This window comes from Dendrobates tinctorius, unplaced genomic scaffold (assembly GCF_039654945.1).
Source record: "Dendrobates tinctorius isolate UK_male_01 unplaced genomic scaffold, ASM3965494v1 ptg000007l, whole genome shotgun sequence".
Taxonomy (NCBI): domain Eukaryota; kingdom Metazoa; phylum Chordata; class Amphibia; order Anura; family Dendrobatidae; genus Dendrobates; species Dendrobates tinctorius.
The window spans coordinates 19,568,396-19,588,768 of NW_027361675.1; the positions used below are offsets into that span (position 1 = coordinate 19,568,396).

Genomic DNA, 20,373 nt, shown 5'->3' on the forward strand with positions numbered 1-20,373 from the left:
TTTTACAGCCAAACACCCATTATAGTCTATGGGTGCGCATGGTAATGCGCAAAAAAAAACATGCGTTTAAAAACGCACACAACCGCATGGTGCGTTTACATGCGTTTGCACTGTGCGCAGCGCAAAAAAAAAACGCAAGTGTGAAAGTAGCCTAAGACTCAGAGCACATTTATCCTGCACTCTATGCTGAGGACTAACACCAGGGTTTCTGTTTAAAATCTCTGAAATACATGATTCAGACGGAACCCCTGGCGGAAGATTCCCTATAGTGACACCTTTGGAGGCACTGTGGAAGAAGTCTGGCCTATGATCCGGTGGTGTCCCATCTTTGCAAGGATGCATAAAAGTGCCTTCGGCCAGTTTTGTGCACCTCTGAAGCATATTTATCCTGCACTCTATGGTGATCACTTACACCAGGATTTCCATTTAAATCTCTGAAATACGGGATTCAGCTGGAACCCTGGCGGAACATTCCCTATAGTGGAGGCACTGTGGAATCCATCTGGCTGTGTCCCATTTTTTAAGAGTGCATAAAAGTGCCTTCAGCCAGTTTTGCACACCACTGAAAAGGACACTGCTAAACAAAGGCAAGATGCTGCCTCATAGTAAATGGATCCCTGGGGATTTCATTAAAGGAAGTCCCTATTCAGGTCTGTCATCAATCAATGAAAATATAAGGGCCTTCCACGTAACTGGCAGTAAAAAGGCTCTCAAGAGCGCTATGGTGCCTCACATGCCAAAAGAAATTCATTTAAGTGAATTCTGCACTCCCAAATCCCAATGCCCCCTACCATTCTGAGCGCCACACTGTGCCTAGACCACATTTAGAAAAGAATGCTTGAGTTGGAAGGAACCTCAAGGGTCATTGCATCCAACCTCCTGCTCAATACAGGATTCACTAAACCTGGGGGAGGAAAAAAAAAAAAAAAAAAACACCACATACCACTCATCCCAATGTTAATCTATGGGGCAGTTCCCATCAGCCAATTTTTTTTTCTCGGCCGTATTAAACAGAAAAATCGCAGCATGATTGTACGCCCGTAATACGCCAATATAAGTCTATGGGAGCGAGAAAGCTACGGATTACACACAGACCAGACAAGTGACGTGAGAAATACGCACCGTGTCCTTTAACAAGAGCTAGCAATTCATTTTACGATACAGTAAAATCACACTGACATGTTAAAGAATAGATATGGACACAAATCTATATATTCTATTTCATAGAGTTCTACATAGCATAATAGCCACTAAATTAATTGCCAGCTTCTGTAAAATCAATACAAAACATGAAATGGTTTACATACAGTAAACCATTTTTTTTATGTCTTTGACCAATAATTAGATTAGGGTGTGTGTGTAAAATTTTGGACATGTTATTAACGGGTAAATTCATTGAAAGAAAAAAAAAAAAAAAAAAAAAAGCCACCCCAGAAAAGGCACATCTATAAGACGCACCTTTCATGGCACGTAGCCTCTCTATTCCCATTGCCTTTAGCAGTGGCTCATGGGTTAATGTCACCTTGCTATTGAAAGGTGACATTAAGCCGGGTAAATAAGACAACTATCCATTATTAATCCTATAGTAGTAAAGGGTTAAAAAAACGACATTTAAAAATTCTTTTAATGAAATAATCACACAGTTTGACCAAATTTATTATTCTGCTAATGCAGCGCTTGCTCCATTCGATAATACTCACTTTTGGGGCACAAAAAAAAAAAAAAAGCCAAGACACCAATTCTGATGTGTACAATATCTAATGCGCAGTGGAAGAGAATGGCACTAGTATAACTTACGTGTTTACGCACATGTACTCAAAAGTCTTATGATGAATTGCTAACAAGTGTCACAACCTTTTTCATGTGCCAGTTTCTTCCAGCCATGCCAAAATTGGTGGTACTAGGGCAGGACATGGGCATACTTTGACAGAAACCTCATCAAGGGCCTTTTAGTGCTGAGGGGGGTGGGGAAGGGCAATTAACACCCAGGGACCTGCAAAACATTGTGCCTCAAATACATCAGCTGTTCTATATTTTCTTCACTATGCCAAGCTTTTAGCAATCTTTAACCCCTTCCTGACATGAGACGTACTATCCCGTCCATGGGACCTGGGCCCCTATGCCCATGGACGGGATAGTACGTCTACCGCGATCAGCGGCGCCCACGTGGTGAGCGCCGCTGATCGCGGCCGGGTGTCAGCCGATTATCACAGCTGACAGCCGGCACAATGTGTCAGGGGCGGTCACGGACCGCCCCCGACACGTTAACCCCTTGCACACCACGATCAAACATGATCGCGGCGTACCGGGGGTTAAAGGGAAGCATCGGCAGGGAGGGGGCTCCCTCCGTGCTTCCCTGAGCCCCCCACGGCAGCGCAATGTGCAGCGCTGCTGCCGGGGGCTCCTTTCCTGCAGGCCCCCGAATCCAAGATGGCGACGGGGGCCTGCAGGAAGCTGGCTTCCTCAGTGCCTGCAAAGCGCAGGCATGAGGAAGCCTTCTGCAGTGCCTGTGACAGATTGCTGATCTGTCACAGTGATCTGTGATGTGACAGATCAGCGATCTGTCACAGGACAGTGATGTCCCACCTGGGACTATTTAATAAAGTAAAAAAAAAAAAATAAAATGAGAAAAAAATATATATTCCCCCAAATAAATCCATTTTTTAGAAATAAAAAAAAAAAAAAAAAAAAAAAAAAAAGGTACACATTAGGTATCGCCGCGTCCGTAACAACCCGCCCTATAAAACTGTCCCATTAGTTAACCCCTTTAGCGAACCCCTTAAAAAATTAAAAACGAAGCAAAAATTAATGAATTATCATACCGCCAAACAAAAAGTGTAATAACGCGCGATCAAAAAGACGCATATAAATATCCATGGTACCGCTGAAAACGTCATGTTGTCCCGCAAAAAACGAGCTGCCACACAGCATCATCCGCAAATAAAAAGTTATAGCTTGCAGAATAAAGAGATGCAAAAATAATTTATATAAAATAGTTTTCAGTGCATAAAACGGACAGAACATAAAAAAACGACATAAGGTATCGCTGTAACTGTACTGACCCAAAGAATAAAACCGCTTTATCAATTTTACTGCACGCGGAATGGTGTAAACGCACCCTCCCCAAAAGAAATTCATGAAACGCTTGTTTGTTCATTCTGCGTCCCAAAAATCGGAATAAAAAGCGATCAAAAAAATGTCACGTGCCCGAAAATGGTACCAATAAAAACGTCAACTCGTCCCGCAAAAAATAAGACCTCACATGACTCGGTGGGTCAAAATACAGAAAATTTAGAGCTCTCAATATGTGGTGAGGCAAAAACTATTTTTACAATAAAAAGCATCTTTTAGCGTGTGACAGCTGCCAAACATAAAAACCGCCATAAGTAGTAAATCAAACCCCCCGTTATCACCCCCTTAGTTAGGGAAAAGTAATAAAAAAAAAAAAAAAAAATTTCCATTTGGGTTAGGGGTTAGGGCTGAGATTAGGGTTAGGGGTGTGTTGGGGTTTGGGTTGGAGTTAGAATTGGGGGTTTCCACTGTTTGGGCACATCAGGTGCTCTCCAAATGCAACATGGCGTCTGATCTCATTTCCAGCCAATTCTGAGTTGAAAAAGTCAAATGGTGCTCCTTCCCTTCCAAGCTCTGCCATGCGCCCAAATGTGATACCCACATATAGGGTATCAGCCTACTCAGGTCAAATTGCAAAACAATTTTTGGGGCCCAATTTCTCCTGTTACCCTTAGGAAAATAAAAAATTGGGGGCAAAAATATCATTTTTGTGGAAAAAATGATTTTTTTTATTTTCATGCCCAGGCATTATAAACTTCTGTGAAGCCCTTGGGGGTTCAAAGTGCTCACCACCCATCTAGATAAGTTCCTTAGGGGGTCTCGTTTCCAAAATGGGGTCATTTGTGGCGGTTTCCACTGTTTAGGTACATTAGGGGCTCTCCAAAGGCAACATGACACCCGCAGGCCATTCCATCAAAGTCTGCATTCCAAAACGTCACTACTTCCCTTCCGAGCCCTGACGTGTGTCCATACAGTAGTTTTCTCCCACATATGGGGTATCAGCATACTCAGGACAAATTGGACAACAACTTTTGGGGTCCAATTTCTCCTGGTACCCTTGGGAAAATAAAAAAAAAAAAAAAAAAAAAAAGTGACTAAAAGATCATGTTAGTGGAAAAAAATACAAATTTTTTATTTTCACGCCCGGGCGTTATAGACTTCTGTGAAGCACTGGGGGGTTCAAAGTGCTCACGACACATCTAGATAAGTTCCTTAGGGGGTCTAGTTTCCAAAATGGTGTCATTTGTGGGGGGTTTCCACTGTTTTGGTACATCAGGGGTTTTCCAATCGCGACATGGTGTCCGACCTCAATTCCAGCCAAAAACGTCAAATGGCGCTGCTTCCCTTCCGAGCTCTGCCATGCGCCCAAATAGTGGTTTACCCCCACATGTGGGGTATCAGCGTACTCCGGACAAATTGCACAATAACTTTTGCAGTCCAATTTCTCCTGTTACCCTTGGTGTTTAAAAAAAAAAAAAAAAAAAAAAAAACAAAAAAAAAAAAAAATAATTGAACCTGAAGTATTTTTGTGAAAAAAGTTAGATGTTCATTTTTTTTTTTTTTTAAATATTCAAAAAAATTCCTGTGACGCACCTAAAGGGTTAATAAACTTCTTGAATGTTGTTTTGAGCACCTTAAGGGGTGCAGTTTTTAGAATGGTGTCACTTTTGGGTATTTTCTATCATATAGACCCCTCAAAGTGACCGGAATGCGCCGGATCCAGAAAAAGACGGATCCAGCCACCGGATCCGTTTTTTTTTTTAAGTCTGCGCATGCTCAGCTCCAATTGGTCAGCCCCCAGGAAACAGATATAACCTGCTAGACGGATCCGGCAGAAAAACGGATCCGTTTCTACAGTTCTCCAAAATTTATGCCGGATCCGTTTTTTCTAAAAATAGCCGGATCCTGCCTGATGGCAAAAAACTGATGTGTGAAAGTAGCCTTAAAGTATCAGTGTGTCATTTTTTGTAATCCGTGCAGTTTGCATCTTTTAGGACACCCTGATGCTTTTCATCACAATAGCCTCAAGAATAAGTTACCCTATTTTGTCACCACAAGGCCATCTAGTCTCAATACACCAGGAATTTAGAAGAGATGCCCCTTCTCACAAAAGACAAGGTCAAATCACGTTGAAGAATTTGCACACAGAGCCACTCATTTACAAATTTAGATTTTAAGCAGAATATATTGTAGAATGATTGTCTTATGTTACAGTTGTACATTCAAGTAATAAAAAGCTGTATTACAATGCATAGTTGTGAAAAACTTCTATATCAAGGATATCATAAAAAAACTTCCAATCTTTACATCAATATTACTTGTTTATCCAGATCACAATGAAACCCCAAACATCTGATGAAGAACCAGAGGTTAAAAGTGTTTTCGCTCTATTGTGTCAGTTACAAAAAAAAAAAAAAAAAAAGGAACAGGTGAAGGGAAATGGTCGAGCTTTCAGAGTTTGGAAACAGTCGGGTAGCAATAGCCATCTACTGTAGGTAATGTTAGTGTTAATCCAGTCAACGCTGACATGAGAATCCTGCATGGCAGAAAGTGCCTACAATGGACATAAATTGGTGACACACACAAACATGGGAAAAAACTGGGCACTTAAGATATTGTAAATCTGTCAGCGCTATGACGTGTACATTTTCTTGTTCTATACAGAACTCTTCACCTCAACCCCTTTCAAAAAGCAAAGTTTAAGAGGTCACCACCAGCAAGGTATTAAATATAAATTAAAAGACAAGCATGCAAAAAAGAAGTGGTTTCCTTAATCTTCCATAAAAGCCCAAAAAAAAAAAAAAATATATATATACATAAGTGCAGTTCTCAATGGAGTGCGATAACTTAAAGTGTATAAAAATATTTTACAAGAAATGGTGTCAATACTGTATAGACATAAGTGTGAAGATTAAGAAACACCCTAAAATGTAGCTGGTGAATGACCAGAGCCAACAGCCAAAGCCATATTATTGCCTGGATACTAGTCATATGTCCAGTCATAGAAATCGAAGGCCTTCATCAATAAAAAGAGGGGGGGGGGGGAAAAAAAAAAAAAAAAAAAAAAAAAAAAAATGGCCTAGTCAAGAAGACTATATACTCATTTCTAGGGCTTGGCTGCCCCCACTGCTTTAGCAAACAATTCTATATATAAAAACACAATAAGCCTGCCATAACTATTGCATCTCCTCAATATCTGTAGGGCATGGATGCTAAACAGCTTAAATACTGATGTAAAAGTTGTAACAATATATTTCCCAAAGCACAAGCTTCAAATACAAGTTCTTTATGGGGTTAGCAAAAGGTGGTTGAGCTCTTGGGTAGGTCACTGCATGCCATTTGATGTAAAAATATATTTCTCAATGGTTTCCTCCTCCATTAGGTCATAGAAAATAAGACTTAATTTAAAGCTTTGGTTTTGTGGTCCCATGTCAAATTCATTTTCAGTGATTTTATTTGCTCTTGGGACTATTGCACTGAAAACTGGAAGCCTATTTTATCATCGTCAGAACATAAACAGGTCATCTCCATCGGCAGGGTGCAGCTCCATTCTGTCCCAAGTAGTAGGGGAGAAGCAGTCTTCAGGTTGGATATCGTTCTCTGTCACTCCGATGTCAAGAACCTGAGGATTGGTCCTGGACTCGGCAAGTCTGAGTCAAAAGACAAAATAAAGAAACCCAATGAATGCCAGGGTACTAGCTTATTGTGTTGAACCCATCACCACAGTTTCCATTAGTTAAAAAAGTTGACAGGCCTAATACAATATCAGATGGGGGTGTGTGCGTGAATAAAAAAAAACCCCACACAACCTGCAATGTCCAGGGAAGTCAGGCACCATGCACATTTATGCAAACCAACCTCTGGCCTAAGGTGTGCCTAATGCAAATACCATTAGAATATTTCAGCAGACACTAAAGAATTACCTTGAAAATGCCTCATCAAGTCCATCGTCAAGTTCCTGCACAAAAAGGAGGGAGCAGAAGGAAAAAAAAAAAAAAAAAAAAAAAAAAAAAAAAGCATAAAGATTGAGCATTTCCACATGGCGTGAACTGTTATATTTGCTTTATTGGAAGTTAGGGTTTATAGATCAAAACACTCCTTTGTTATTCCACAAATGCAAGTACTGATACTTAAAAAAAAAATATAAATAAGACAGAAGCTTATTAGGGATTCCATTAGATCTCAGTGATGGCATAGCTAGGATAAGCTTTCGAACATTAAAACTAAGTTTGACAACTGGGGAGGCCCATTAATTACAAAATGGAGGGCAAATCCAGAGTCTAGTTTTCCATAGGCAAATGTGGTAAAACATGAACAGCTCCCATATAAAGGAGAGTTGTGTTTGGGGAAGGAGGATGGGGGGAAAAAAAAAAAAAAAAAAAAAAAAAAGCAAAAGTCTAGCTATATGCCATCAATTAATGAGAACCCGTTTACTATTACACCACACTGATGGTGTCCATCTTCAGAAATCCAAGTTCATGTGGCATTTCAGCTTGGCATTTTCTCCCCACATTAATTGCCTGAAGATTTACATTCAAGCCATCAAGACAGGAGTTAAGAGGATTTCACGCTTAGAGGTATATTCTAAACTTGCTTCAATGAACAGCTCGTTTTGTGCATTCTTGCAGATTTTCTTGTGAATTTATGCAGAGCTCATGCATTGACATTTGCATTTTGCAGCATGTAGGAAGCCAAAAAAAGTAAAATAAGCCTTGAGAACAGCAAATCCTACTCACCCACACTACATTGTTGTTCTCGTTACAGGCACCTTCTCCAAATATATCCTCAAAATGATTGTCACTGGCATTTAATGCATCTATTGTTTTGGTGGCTTCTCCCAAATCTAAAAGATTACCTGTAGCTAAATTATATAAAATTCAGTTAGAACCATAAAAAAAACCCACACGAGAAGAGTCATTAGAAAATATATACATGTCTGAACATACTCGCTGGTGACATTTAATTCCCCGACCACCTTTTAAACATTTTGCTCTTGGAGATTAAAGGCCCCGTCACACTAAGCGACTCACCAGCGATCCCGACACCGATATGAAGGTGTCAGGATCGCTGCCAAGTCGCTATGTAATCGCTGGTGAGCTGTCACACAGACAGCTTCACCAGCGATCAGCACAGCGATGCCGAGCGCCCGGCATCGCTGTAGAAAATAGTATCAAAATAAAAAAATATAGTTATTCTCACCTTCCGACGTTGCGTTCAGCCATCCTGCCTCTCTCCACGCTCCGGTCCCAGTGATCCTTTGCACGAATGACCGCGAGATGTCACGGTCTCGAGGGATAACAAAGTCTCGCGGTCATTCATGCAAAGGATCACTGGGACCGGAGCGTGGAGAGAGGCAGGATGGCTGAACGCGACGTCGGAAGGTGAGAACTATTTTTTTTTTTTTTTTTTTTTTTTTTTTTTTTTTACACCTGATCGCTGGTCTCCCTCCTGTCACACACAGTGATGCGTGCTGGCCAGCGGGAGACCAGCGACCAAAGAAATGTCCAGAGGTTTCTTGCAGCGATACCGGCAGGGGGGCCGTTCGCTGATTGCTGTCACACACAGCGATCTCGCTGGTGAGATCGCTGTTACGTCACAAAAGTTGTGACTCAGCAGCGATCTCGCTACCGAGATCGCTTAGTGAGACGGGGCCTTAAGGGTACTATGCTTTATTTTATTCTCTGCAGTAACACAAGTGATAACACCAATAGATTACAAGCTCTTTAAAATACAAAAGCACTGCAACAACCCCCCCCCCCCAGATTTGTAAAGATTAAACCATGTATAATACACTCGAGGGAGGCGTTAACAAAATTGATGTCCGGCTTTGTACCCAGAATGTCCCTACCTCTGCATATCCTATTCATGCAGGGGTCTATTAAGTTTCATCATATGTTGTAACTCCAAGACCACAGTTTAATGTTGCCATTAATAGCAAGTCTACATAGTTGGGAGGCAGATATCCTTTAAATACTGATTGGTAACTGTGCAGCTCAAACAGGAGTTCATGATGTAACTGCACAAAACGTATAGAATCTGAAGAGAGACCGCTGACTAGGGGGCTTGGGCAGGGACACCCTACCCCCAAATCCCAAGACTGGGCCCTGGAATCTTGAAAAAGGAGAGTTCTCCGACAGTCGTTTTTGGGCCTGTAGGAAACAGCTGTCCCATAGACAATGAATGGAGTGTAGGTTGAGCATTCAGGATGGGGGAGGCTGCAAAGCTGCAATCTCTGGATTGTTGTGTAGTGGGGTCTCAGCATGTAGAAAACAGTCAAGTTATACCCAACTCCCCATTATCTCAGACTGGGAATAATTTTGGACCACACATATGTAAAAAAAAAAAAAAAAAAAAAAATCCCGTGCCACTGAATCATTTGATTACCACAAACGTGACAATTAAGATAGTCACCATTGAACCAAATGCTCGTTACTTTTTTTGGCAATTAGTATGCAATTTGGTTATCCAGCAAGTTGATAATCCACTACATACTCTTACAGTAATTAAGTTGTGTTCAATTAAGACCATTACACATTTACCTCCTTTAAGGCTAGTAATACTTGAGGAGCCTTCTGACTGAGAACTACTTGTCCCTTCACCATCAGAGCCAGACTTCTCCCTTTTCTCTTTACCTATACAGTACAGACAAAAAAAAAAAAAAAGTTCCCAGTGCAGAAAACCATGTATAAAGACATGTATAATACAGCGTCATGCAAAAGTAAACTTCCCTGCCAATCTGATCACCCACCGCAAGCCAAGTCTCCTAGGCTCATGTCACCAGCACACAATTAGTATGGGTGAGCACGCACTTGCGCAAGTCAGCCAAGGCTACTGGGATAGCTAAAGCCCTTTGTCTTTTTGGCACCAAGCATAGACCATGGTCTTATAAGTCATACTATTTAATGCCATTGACAGCTTACCCATTGGACAAGCAGACTCCCTGCTTACCCCATCAGATTTAGGGTACATGCATTGACTATTTGTAGTTAAATACTCACAAAAAAAAACAAAAAAACCCACACACAGCAGTATGAATGCATATTTAAGCTAAGTCTTCAAAAACATTATTAAATTTTGCTTGTACACATTTAAAATACTTAAAATGAACCTACAAAAGTTGTTAACACCATGGCAAATTTTTTTTTAAAGAAGTTACATGTGACAGCCATGAGGTGCTGACCAGCGAGAGATTTAGAAGGCCGCCTTCTTATGGAAACGTTACAATTTAGAGCCTAGGACTTACTGATTGCTTACCAGAACAATAAAATACTGAGAGTGCTGCAAGAGGGTCAAGTATAATTTCTCCTAATATTTATCGTGTCATACACTTACCATCTCTGGAAACTTGCCAGAACTCAAATGCCACTTTAAAAGCTTGTGCGACTGTTAATGTAACCGCTTGCGCCTATAAAAGAGGTTCATATACATCTCATTAGTCTGAGATAAAAGGAGGCCTGAACATAAAGTTATCTTTACCCCCTTCTATTGTCCATTACATGCCAGAATTGCTACATAGACAGACTACAGAACTTCATAGCCGGGGAAAAAAAAAAAAAAAAAAAAAAAAAGGTATACTCTTGTCTTTCCCTGGCCAGGAGATGTGGTATAATCAGACCATGTCCCTGTACGGTCAGACACGGCCATTACACACTGCACAGCAGGGGCACCTTTATAAGATAGATGCTGTTATACTGACTACAATGATACCTTGGTTGACATCTGTCTTGTGGTTATTGTGTAATCTTTATTTTCAGTTTTATACGCTTGTGCATACCATTAGGGCCCCGTCACACATAGCGATCTCGCTAGCAAGATCGCTGCTGAGTCACTAGTTTTGTGACGCAACAGCAATCTCACCAGTGAGATCGCTGTGTGTGACAGCGATTGGCCCCCCTGCCGGTATCACTGATGGAAAGCCCTGGACATTTTTTTTGTTTAAATATTTTTATTAAAGTTTCAGAAGTATGAGAAGAGAAAGGGTAAATGGACAAAATAAAAAGTAGAGAACTCTACGTGTTACATCACACATTAAATAAAATTGTTTAATACAGACAGTGTATATAGGAAACCAGTATTATACATAGTTTAAAAGCAATCCTCTCAAAGGAACTAACATTGTCATATTGAGTTTACAATAGAAATGTTAGATAACATAAATTAAGAAAATTTCAAATTCCAAACATCCCACTTAGTATGATATTTATGGAGAGTACCATTAATAAAGGCAAATCTTTTTTCCATAGAGTTGTGAATCCGTAGTTTGCCTAAAATATCAGCAAAGGAGGGTAAATCAGTTCTTAGCCACCAGAAAGCTATAGTGTTTTTGGTCACCAAGAAAATATGTATCATTACAAATCTTATGACAGGATTAATTTCCTCGGTGCCCAAAGAAAGTAGTGCCATTTGTGGGGTGACCTTCACAGCGTTGTCAGAGAGAGTATCTATATGATTCATGACTTCTTTCCACAAGCTCTTCAATTTAGAACAGCTCCAGAAAAATGTGGTACAAGTTACCTGGTAAACCAGCCCTGGACATTTTTGAGGTCGCTGGTCTCCCGCTGATCAGCACGCATCACTGCGTGACAGGCGGGCGAGCAGGAGCTTGTAACTAAGGTATACATTGGGTTTCTAAGGGGGCGCGCTGTGCCTAGAAACCCGATGTGTACCTTAGTTACCAACGCGCTGATGCAGGGAGCTGGTAACAAAAGGTACACATCGGATTTCTAAGTGACGCATGCCCCTTAGAAACCCGATGTGTACCTTAGTTGCCAGCTCCCTGCATCAGCGCGCTGGTAACTAAAGTACACAGCGACGCCGCGCGCTCGGCTTCGCTGGTGCTGATCGCTGATGAAGCTGTCTGTTTGACAGCTCACCAGCGATCATGTAGCGACTCACCAGCAATCCTGACATGTTGATATCGTTGTTGGGAGTGCTGGTGAGTCGCTATGTGTGATGGGGCCCTTAGTGTGTAAACTAGGGGGCAGGTCAGTGACTCATAAGTCAGACTGCTGACGGAATACCTAGTCAGAGCACCACATGAATAGAGAATGGAGGCATGGAGTCTGAGGATTCCCTATTTGTCCCCCCCCCCCCCCCCCCTTCTAACCGATGCCGCAAACTCCCATCATACATTCACAGTGTTCAAAACATTCAGCATGTACAACATGAACTACTCCTTATATACAGTAGATCATTGCAGTGGTATATTATTACTCTTTTGGCAGGAAATAAACAGTTAGTTAAATGCAGCTTCAAGAGTCAAAAGATAAAAAATGGACAAGAAAGTCAAGGTTACCATTTTTCGCTTTGTACAGAGAAAGGCATGGCATTCCAAGGTTTCATTCTGTTGGCTTTGAGCAATGTAGGCAAAGACTTTGTCATGTAGCTTATCAGCTGTACAATACGATATTCTGCAGAAAGAGCAGTCTGTATTAGACATCAAGTATAGCCACCATGCCGCACTATCCTACTCAGTATCTCCAAAACTGATCCTGAATAGATGAGAGATCGATGGGGCAGCATGGTGGCTCAGTGGTTAGCACTGCAGCCTTACAGCGCTGGGGTCAAATCCCACCAAGGACAACATCTGCAAGGAGTTTGAAAGTTCTCCCCGTGTTTGTGTGGGTTTCCTCCCACAAAGACATACTGATTGGGGCTCACAATCTAAGTTCCCTATGGGGACAGCACCAATAACGTCTGTAAAGCGTTGTGCAATTAATTGCGCTATATAAGTGAGTAAAATAAATAGCTCTGTATAATGCTGCACAATCAAGACATTTGTCAGAATTGTGGCATGAGAATTCCATTTCTGTTTGGATGCAGTACGCAACATTACATATACTGTACATTCGATGTGTTTTTAAAAACACAAGTTATATATAAATAGTCATTCATAAGTTACTGGTACTGACAAAGCCTAGATTTTCACTTTTCATATATGATAGCCATTTGGAAGAGTGAGGCAAGTGATTAACTCACCTATAAATTGAGACGTTTTCAATCAACTTGTTGGTGACGCTGTCATAAAGGATTATTCCGCGAGGAGTCACTTTTAAAAGCACCTTCTGAAGTTTCTTTCCACCTGCTTTAGCCTTGAGAAAATAAATTAACTATGTACATGTTCCCAATCTAAACACGAGCAAAGTTTCTCCTGTGGTCAGAACTATAACATTATGTTGACAGGTTTTTCTTCCTGGACAGCTTCTACATCAACAAGTCATTTCCTTCAAAAACCCAACTTCCCCTGACACATGTGAAAAAGGTAAACCGATGACATCAGTGGTTCTCTGGAAGAAAGCCACCGCTACATTAACCTTCGCACTGTCTTATTCAGTTGGTTGTACTTGTCAAGGAACCCTCAGACACAGATTTTCCAGCAGACAGTTGACTAAATACTTTGTTGATGGACAACAACGGCCCCTTTCTACATGTCCTAACGGTAATGAAGCACATTCTGCTAGGACTAATGCCATATTCACACATCTGTGGTTATGGCCGGAGTACGGACTACTGCGCATGGTCTGTCCGTGGGTCTGCTGACCTCAACTTGACAGCCACGTAGGCATACGGATGTGTGAATGTGGCATAATGAAAGGAAGAGTCCTGCAAACTGCTAACTCAGCCAGACCATGTACTATACATGGCCATTTGTGAAAACCGCAATACTTCATTTCACCTTAGGCCAGCATGCTAGAGTGTGTCCTTTCAACTTCATGAACTTTATTCTTGCAACAAATAATTGGCAACTGCGACCATGTAACCAGAGCTCAATGATGGGCTGCAGCACTAAAGCCATAAAGTCACTGCTGCAGCCCACTCAATCACTGATGGAGACAGGGCTGGACTAGGTGAGAACGAGTCCTGGGGCGATGGTCATCATTTTCTCATAGCATGTATGAATTTGTACAAGAGGTTGAAAGGGGAACCCCATCTATGACCAGTAGCTTAGAACACTAGAAAAGTAGTGTGGTGAAGCTTTAGAGACCCCATGCACATCAGATGCCTGAGACATACCCATTAGACTAATGTACCATCCCTGGGAATACGCTTGCTAAATACCCTCAGGAAGCGCACAGTAAGTGTTAAATATCATACACAAAGTTTACTTCCAAATTCAGAAGGCGTTCCATGCATTTGATATTTTCCTGTAGCTGCATGCACGGCAGTGATGAATTACTCCTGGCTGTAAAAAACAAAAGTTCTTTCCCTTGCCAAACAATGGAAATTTGGAAGTATTACACACATACTGTTGCTACAATCCTCTTCACCGCAGCTGCAGACAATTCTTCCCCTTTCGGTTGCTCTACCAAGGTCATGCCCAAATACTTCAGATGAAACAGCATTCCTTCTAACAGAGTTTCCCTGGTATCTGTCCAATTTTCTGGAAGCTCTAGAAATAAACAGAAGAGCCTTTTTATTTCTCATGAACGCCAGTGACCTTGAGCAAATACAAACCTTGTATATAACAAAAAAAAAAAAAAAAAAAAAAAAAAAAAACCCACAAAGAGTACGGTACAATAGCCAATCATAGTAAACATTTTATGGGACAGCAGCCACTTGCTTTTAATAGCCTGGATTAACAAACATTTAAGCCTGGGCGCAATAGATACCCTTCCCTCCACCCAGCTAGTTAGCCGTAGGGTATGGGGAACAATTCTTAGCATGTTGTGCATTATGCAGTCATCATTAACAGTACAAGATCCACATTTTTATTAATACCCCATTGTTTACCAATGGAATGTGCAGGAAAAACAAAAGCAGAAGATGACACGTATTGGGGAGGAGTATAAAAAAAAAAAAAAAAAAAAAAAAAAAAAAAAAAAAAAGCGCACAAGAGCCGTAACAAAGCCAACCGAGTATTTGAGAAGCCAGATAACTTTTTGCCAAGGCTAGCCTCTTATTGTCAGTCTTAACAGGACTATGGTTAGTAGTCTTGATTGAGAGATATCCAGATATAGAATTTGGGAGTTTACTCTAAATTGTTCTGACTAGTCATGAACTTGGTGAGAAAAAAAATTAAGTAAGGTCACACATGGGATAACCGACCAGCCAGAGACAAGTTCTCTGCAACATACTAACCACATACGTGAAAAAAAGAAAAGAACTTAAATTAGACTTATGTTCACAGGAAGCCAGTTGCTACAGTCTCAGACTAGACACGAACAACAAAGGTCCCTTACACAATGATGCTGTCTAGTCCTCCCCACGAGTTTTGGTTGTGGGCGCATTTCTATACCAACTATGTATAGGAAGTGTCAACTATTTAAGTGAACTAAACATGTTTTACATTATATCCATCTTCGCCGTCTGCTTGACTCAAAATGAAGTCTCTTTAGGGTGGACAAATGCACAAAACTCCACTTAAATCTATCTATAACTGAATGCATGTGTGTCACCAATCACAAAGCATCTTTCATTTCACCAGAGCTGTTCAAAAGAAGCCAAGCTGTGATTGGCTGCTATGAGCAACAGTTTTCCCACTCCACAACAACACCTCAGCAGACAGTGACCAGGTGGGAGAAATCTAGCATCCCCTGGAACATAAGCTCCCAGCCATTGTCTGCCCCCCAGAAAGCAGCAGAGAGCACATGACAGAGATGAATCATCCCCTCCCTGCCCATATACACATCCTACATCCCATAGGCACATCTTCCCTCTTAAAGGGATCTCCAGTATGGAAGTCAGGGCAATTCCATCCAGCGCTCTGGTTCTGACGTGGGCTATGCGGAGTGGGCGGGGCTCTACACTAAAAAAAAAAAAATAATATATATTAAATATAACTGACTGTAGTTGTTACTATGCCTGGGCAACACCAGGCTCTTCAGCTAGTAATAAAGACAGAAGTCAGCTACAGATTCTTTGTGACCTGTCGATGAGATGTCAAAAAGCCTCAGCCACAATGCTATAGATTTGGGGGCTAGATTACAACTACCTGATCGCTAGTGTCTTGACCATCTGGAAAGCACCCCCATACACATTAGATAGTTGGCAGAGTGCTTTAAAATAGGAAGCTTTTGCCTACTTGGCTCATGTTTACACTTCACACCAAAATGCAAATTTATAGAATAGAAGAGTTGGAAGGGACCTCCTGGGCCATCTGGTCCAACCCCCTGCTCAAACCAGGATTTGCTAAATCATCCCAGACAGATATCTGTCCAGCCTCTGTTTGAAGACTTCTATTGGAGAACTCACCACCTCTCGTGGCAGCTTGTTTCACTCAATGATCACTGTCAAAGTTTTTTTCCAATAACGTATATACTCGCGTATATGCCGAGATTTTCAGTCCATTTTTTTGGGCTGAAAGTCCCCCTCTCGGCTTATACACGAGTCATACCAGGGGTCGGCCAGGGAGGGGAGATCATACTCACCTCTCCTGGCATGTTTCTGCAGCACCCCCCGTGCATATTCCATCTTCTCGGCACTGTTCTTCCTGCTTTCAGCGGTCACGTGGTACCGCTCATTACCCTCATGAATATGTGCATATGTAATGAGCAGCACCACATGACCGCAGGAAGCACAGCGCCGAGAAGATGGAACAAGCACAGAGACATGCCAGGAGAGGTGAGTATAACGGGGGAGCCATATTCACCTGTCCCCCGTTCCACCGCTGGGCGTCGCTCTGCTGTCTTGCTTCCTCTGGCAGTAACGTTCAGGTCAGAGGGCGCCATGACATAGTTAGCAGGCGCCCTCTGCCTGAACAGTCACTGTAGAGCTGGCAACGCTGAGGAGCAGCAGCGACGAGGTGAGTATATAGTTTTTAAATTGAGGCAGCAGCAGCATTGTAAGGGGCCACTAATCACCGTGCAGCATTACAAGGGGCATATGTTATTATGGAGCAAGTTATAAGGCCACCATTATTCGGCATATTTTTGTATGGAGCATCTTATGGAACCCATCATGAACTTTATGGAGCATCTTATGAGGCCCATTTTATTTTTGAAATTTACCAGTAGCTTCAGCATTTTCCACCCTAGGCTTATACGCAAGTCATTAAATTTTCCCATTTTTTGGGACAAAATGGGGGGGGGGGGGGGCTTATACACGAGTATATACAGTATCTAATCTGTCTCCTCCCATTCAGTTTCATCCCATTGCTTCCAGTCTTTCCTTGTGCAAATGAGAATAAAGATGATCCTTCTACAATGTGAGAGCCCTTGAGATATTTGTAGACAGCTATTAAGTCTCCTCTTAGTCTTCTCTTCTGCAAGCTAAACATTCCCAAATCCTGCAACCGTTCCTCATAGGACATGGTTTGAAGACCGGTCACCATTCTGGTCGCTCTTTTCTGAGCTTGCTCCAGTTTGTTGGTCTTTTTTAAAATGTGGCGCCCAAAACTAGACACCGTATTCCAGATGAGGTCTGACCAAAGAGGAGTAGAGGGCAATAATGACTTCACGTGATCTAGACTGTATGCTTCTGTTAATACATCCTAGAATTGCATTTGCTTTTTTGCTGCTGCATCACACTGTTGACTCATATTCAGTCTGTGATCTATTAGTATACCCAAGTCTTTTTCACATGTGCTGTTGCTTAGCCCTATTCTGCCCATTCTGTATATTTTCATTTTTATTGCCCAGATGTAGTACTTTGCATTTCTCCCTGTTAAAAAACATTCTGTTAGTTGCTGCCCACTGCTCCAGTTTATTTATATCTTTTTGAATCCTCTCTCTCTTCTCTAGTATTAGCTATCCCTCCTAGCTTTGTGTCATCAGCAAATTTAATCAGTTTACCCTCAATTCCTTCATCTAAATCATTGATAAAGATGTTGAACAATACAGGGCCCAGGACAGAGCCCTGTGGTACCCCACTTGAGACATTCTTCCAACTGGATGTGCAGCCATTTACGACCACTCTTTGGGTCCGATCACTAAGCCAGTTACGAATCCACCTAACAGTTGCCTTGTCCATTCCATACTTAGCCATTTTTTCAATAAGGATTGTGCGAGATACTTTGTCAAAATTAGTGAGTTTTAGAGATGCTTATGTATTGTGAGATCCCAGATCACCAAGAAAACTATCAGACTGCTGTATAGTAGGATCTGCCAGTAATAATCTAGTGTGGATGGAGATAACAGTCCCACAAAATTCTCTCATAGTGGAAAACTAGGTTTGGCCAGGCTATGATTCAGGAATTCCTGCTCCCACCTCAAACACCACTCCCTTAAAAAAAATTCTATGTTATCATTGATTTAAGGGGAAATTACAAGGCCCAGCTGCTAAAGGAGCACAGACAGTGCGACTGTAGATCTGCGAGCCTGGCATCACATCATAAGTACAAGGTCCCCCGTATATCAAGCAGACTGACAGCAACCGATCTGCCTTGTCTAAACCTAACACACATACCTGGAATTCCTGGCACTACAGACAACATCCATTTCTGACACTTCACAATATTTGTAGCTATTCCCTAAAGAAAAAAAATATTTATGGAGTCGGCACATTTTCTCCACAATGTTCACTCTTATTTCACAGTGAACTGAGTCAAAAGGGTTGTTACCTACAAGCCACATTTACAGCCTGCATGAAACAGAAATCCCCTCATAGGAAACCTACAAAGATGATGGCTGTTACAAGAGAGCGAGGTGCCACTGGCAGCCAAAGCCTGCCGCCACTTCTACCCCAGACCAAGACACAATGTAACAGGCAACCAGAAATACAATAAGAAGCCAAGTGTATATATTTCTGCATGTGTCAATGGCACTTACACAAGGTTTAAAAAAAAAAAAAAAAAAAAATATATCCGTCTGAAATAGTCCAAGTTGATTTCCACCGACATCTTAGTTTGATGAAGGACCATATTTTAGGGCTGAAGTGTCGCTGAATATTTTGCATTACCTTAAAAACATGTTTCAAGATCTTTTGTGTATCTATAAACCTCTTTCACACTGAGTATTCCGTGCCAAGAGATAAAACCTGAGCACGCGCCTCGGGGCTACTGACATCACTAGAACTATGGGGTTTCAGAGAATAAAAAAGGAAAACCCACATTCTCTGGTGACCTTCGTGGAGTATGACAGAAAGGTGTAACTAGATCTCAGTCGTGATGAGAATAATATATATATATATATATATATATATATACACACACACACACACACACACACACACACCACTTGCTGGTGAAAAAGCCTACGATAGTGGCCAACCATGTGTCTCCTGGCTGCAAGTCCATCTTGATGCTGAGGGACAGAGAGTTTGGAGGTCCTGCCATCCCCAGGGTGCTGCTGCGCCTTTTTCGTAGATGTTTTGCAGGCACTGCAGCTCGCACCTATTCACACTTGGGAGGTACAGCGGCACCTAGTTAATAGAGGGGCAGATCTACTAAACCTCATTGTCCCCAATGTGAATCATCAGGGGCAGGACACCGGCTCCGCTGAAGCCCCGCTACTGCCTCTGCGCCCAGGCTCACCCCAGAGACCAATGCTCGCCATTATCGTGTTCCCACAGACACGTGATGTAGCAGTGCCGAGTTTATTATGACACACCACATTCCGCTCTGCCCGCACAGACGCCTGCTTAGCGGTCTGTCATGGAGGTCAGCAGCAGCGCCGTCCCCGCGTTCTCCCACAGCCTCACTTACTCTTGTGCCGCCCGCTGCCCCACGACTGCTTGGCGATGCTGGGGCTCCTGATAATCGCCCTTCCCGCAGACTTGAGCGCGTCCATGCTTCAGGGGAGCAACTTCACAACTTGGGGAAAACTTTTCGCCTGCGTCCCCCCCTACTTGGAGTCGATGAATGATCACGTCTGTAGAGGGCGGTGATATTTATGGAAATATGGTCACGTGACCCGGTCGGACACGCCTCCTCTTAACAGCGCGCCATTAGTTAGGGGCTGTGTGTGAGGCGGACTCCTCACGTGAGCCCGGACACCTGTGGGGCTGTGACACTGGTGCAGTGGGGTATGTGCCTGTGTCAGTGTCACACAGACGCCAAAAACTAGTCCTCAGCCACCATTTCTCTAGATAACGAGGTACTAGTGGCTGATAACAGGGGACAATAAACTGCCTGCCATTGCGGAAACCAGGACCTTAGTCAGTTTGGGATTGCCAAAGGGATTTTTTTAATGACCCTTTCTTGGTGTAGGACCCCAAAATTTTAGAATGCCTGACCCCAAGAGTGACACGCACCCCATGGTCTACAGCGCTTCCCACCTACCATCCAGACCCTGCCTGCGCCCCTGGCTGACCCTAGTGCACAGCCGCACCCTCATTGGCAGGCGCCATGATATTGCCTGACCGTACACCTCTGCAGTCCAATAATGCACAATCCCACCTGCTTTGGAGGTAGATGCGGCATCGTAC

At 42.4% G+C, this 20,373-nt stretch overlaps 1 protein-coding gene across 1 annotated transcript; it reads right to left on the minus strand.

The window, feature by feature from the left end:
- Positions 1-5,237: 5,237 nt before the first annotated feature.
- Positions 5,238-19,816, minus strand: LDLRAP1 (low density lipoprotein receptor adaptor protein 1). The gene is made up of 9 exons (XM_073572277.1): positions 19,652-19,816; positions 14,319-14,461; positions 13,051-13,163; positions 12,368-12,482; positions 10,405-10,477; positions 9,612-9,704; positions 7,809-7,933; positions 6,996-7,030; positions 5,238-6,722 (listed from the first exon to the last, which is right to left on the minus strand). The coding sequence occupies exons 1-9, from the start codon at positions 19,734-19,736 to the stop codon at positions 6,578-6,580; spliced, it is 927 nt and encodes a 308-aa protein (XP_073428378.1). The 5' UTR covers positions 19,737-19,816; the 3' UTR covers positions 5,238-6,577.
- Between the last annotated feature and the right edge of the window lie 557 nt (positions 19,817-20,373).

Excerpts from the sequence above, each read along its gene's own strand:
- LDLRAP1 (XM_073572277.1), bottom strand. The coding sequence starts at position 19,736 with ATGGACGCGCTCAAGTCTGCGGGAAGGGCGATTATCAGGAGCCCCAGC. Across the intron at positions 12,483-13,050 it reads GAAAACGTCTCAATTTATAG|AATATCGTATTGTACAGCTG; the intron begins GTGAGTTAATCA and ends CTCTTTCTGCAG. Across the intron at positions 10,478-12,367 it reads TCTGTACAAAGCGAAAAATG|GCGCAAGCGGTTACATTAAC; the intron begins GTAACCTTGACT and ends CCTCTTTTATAG.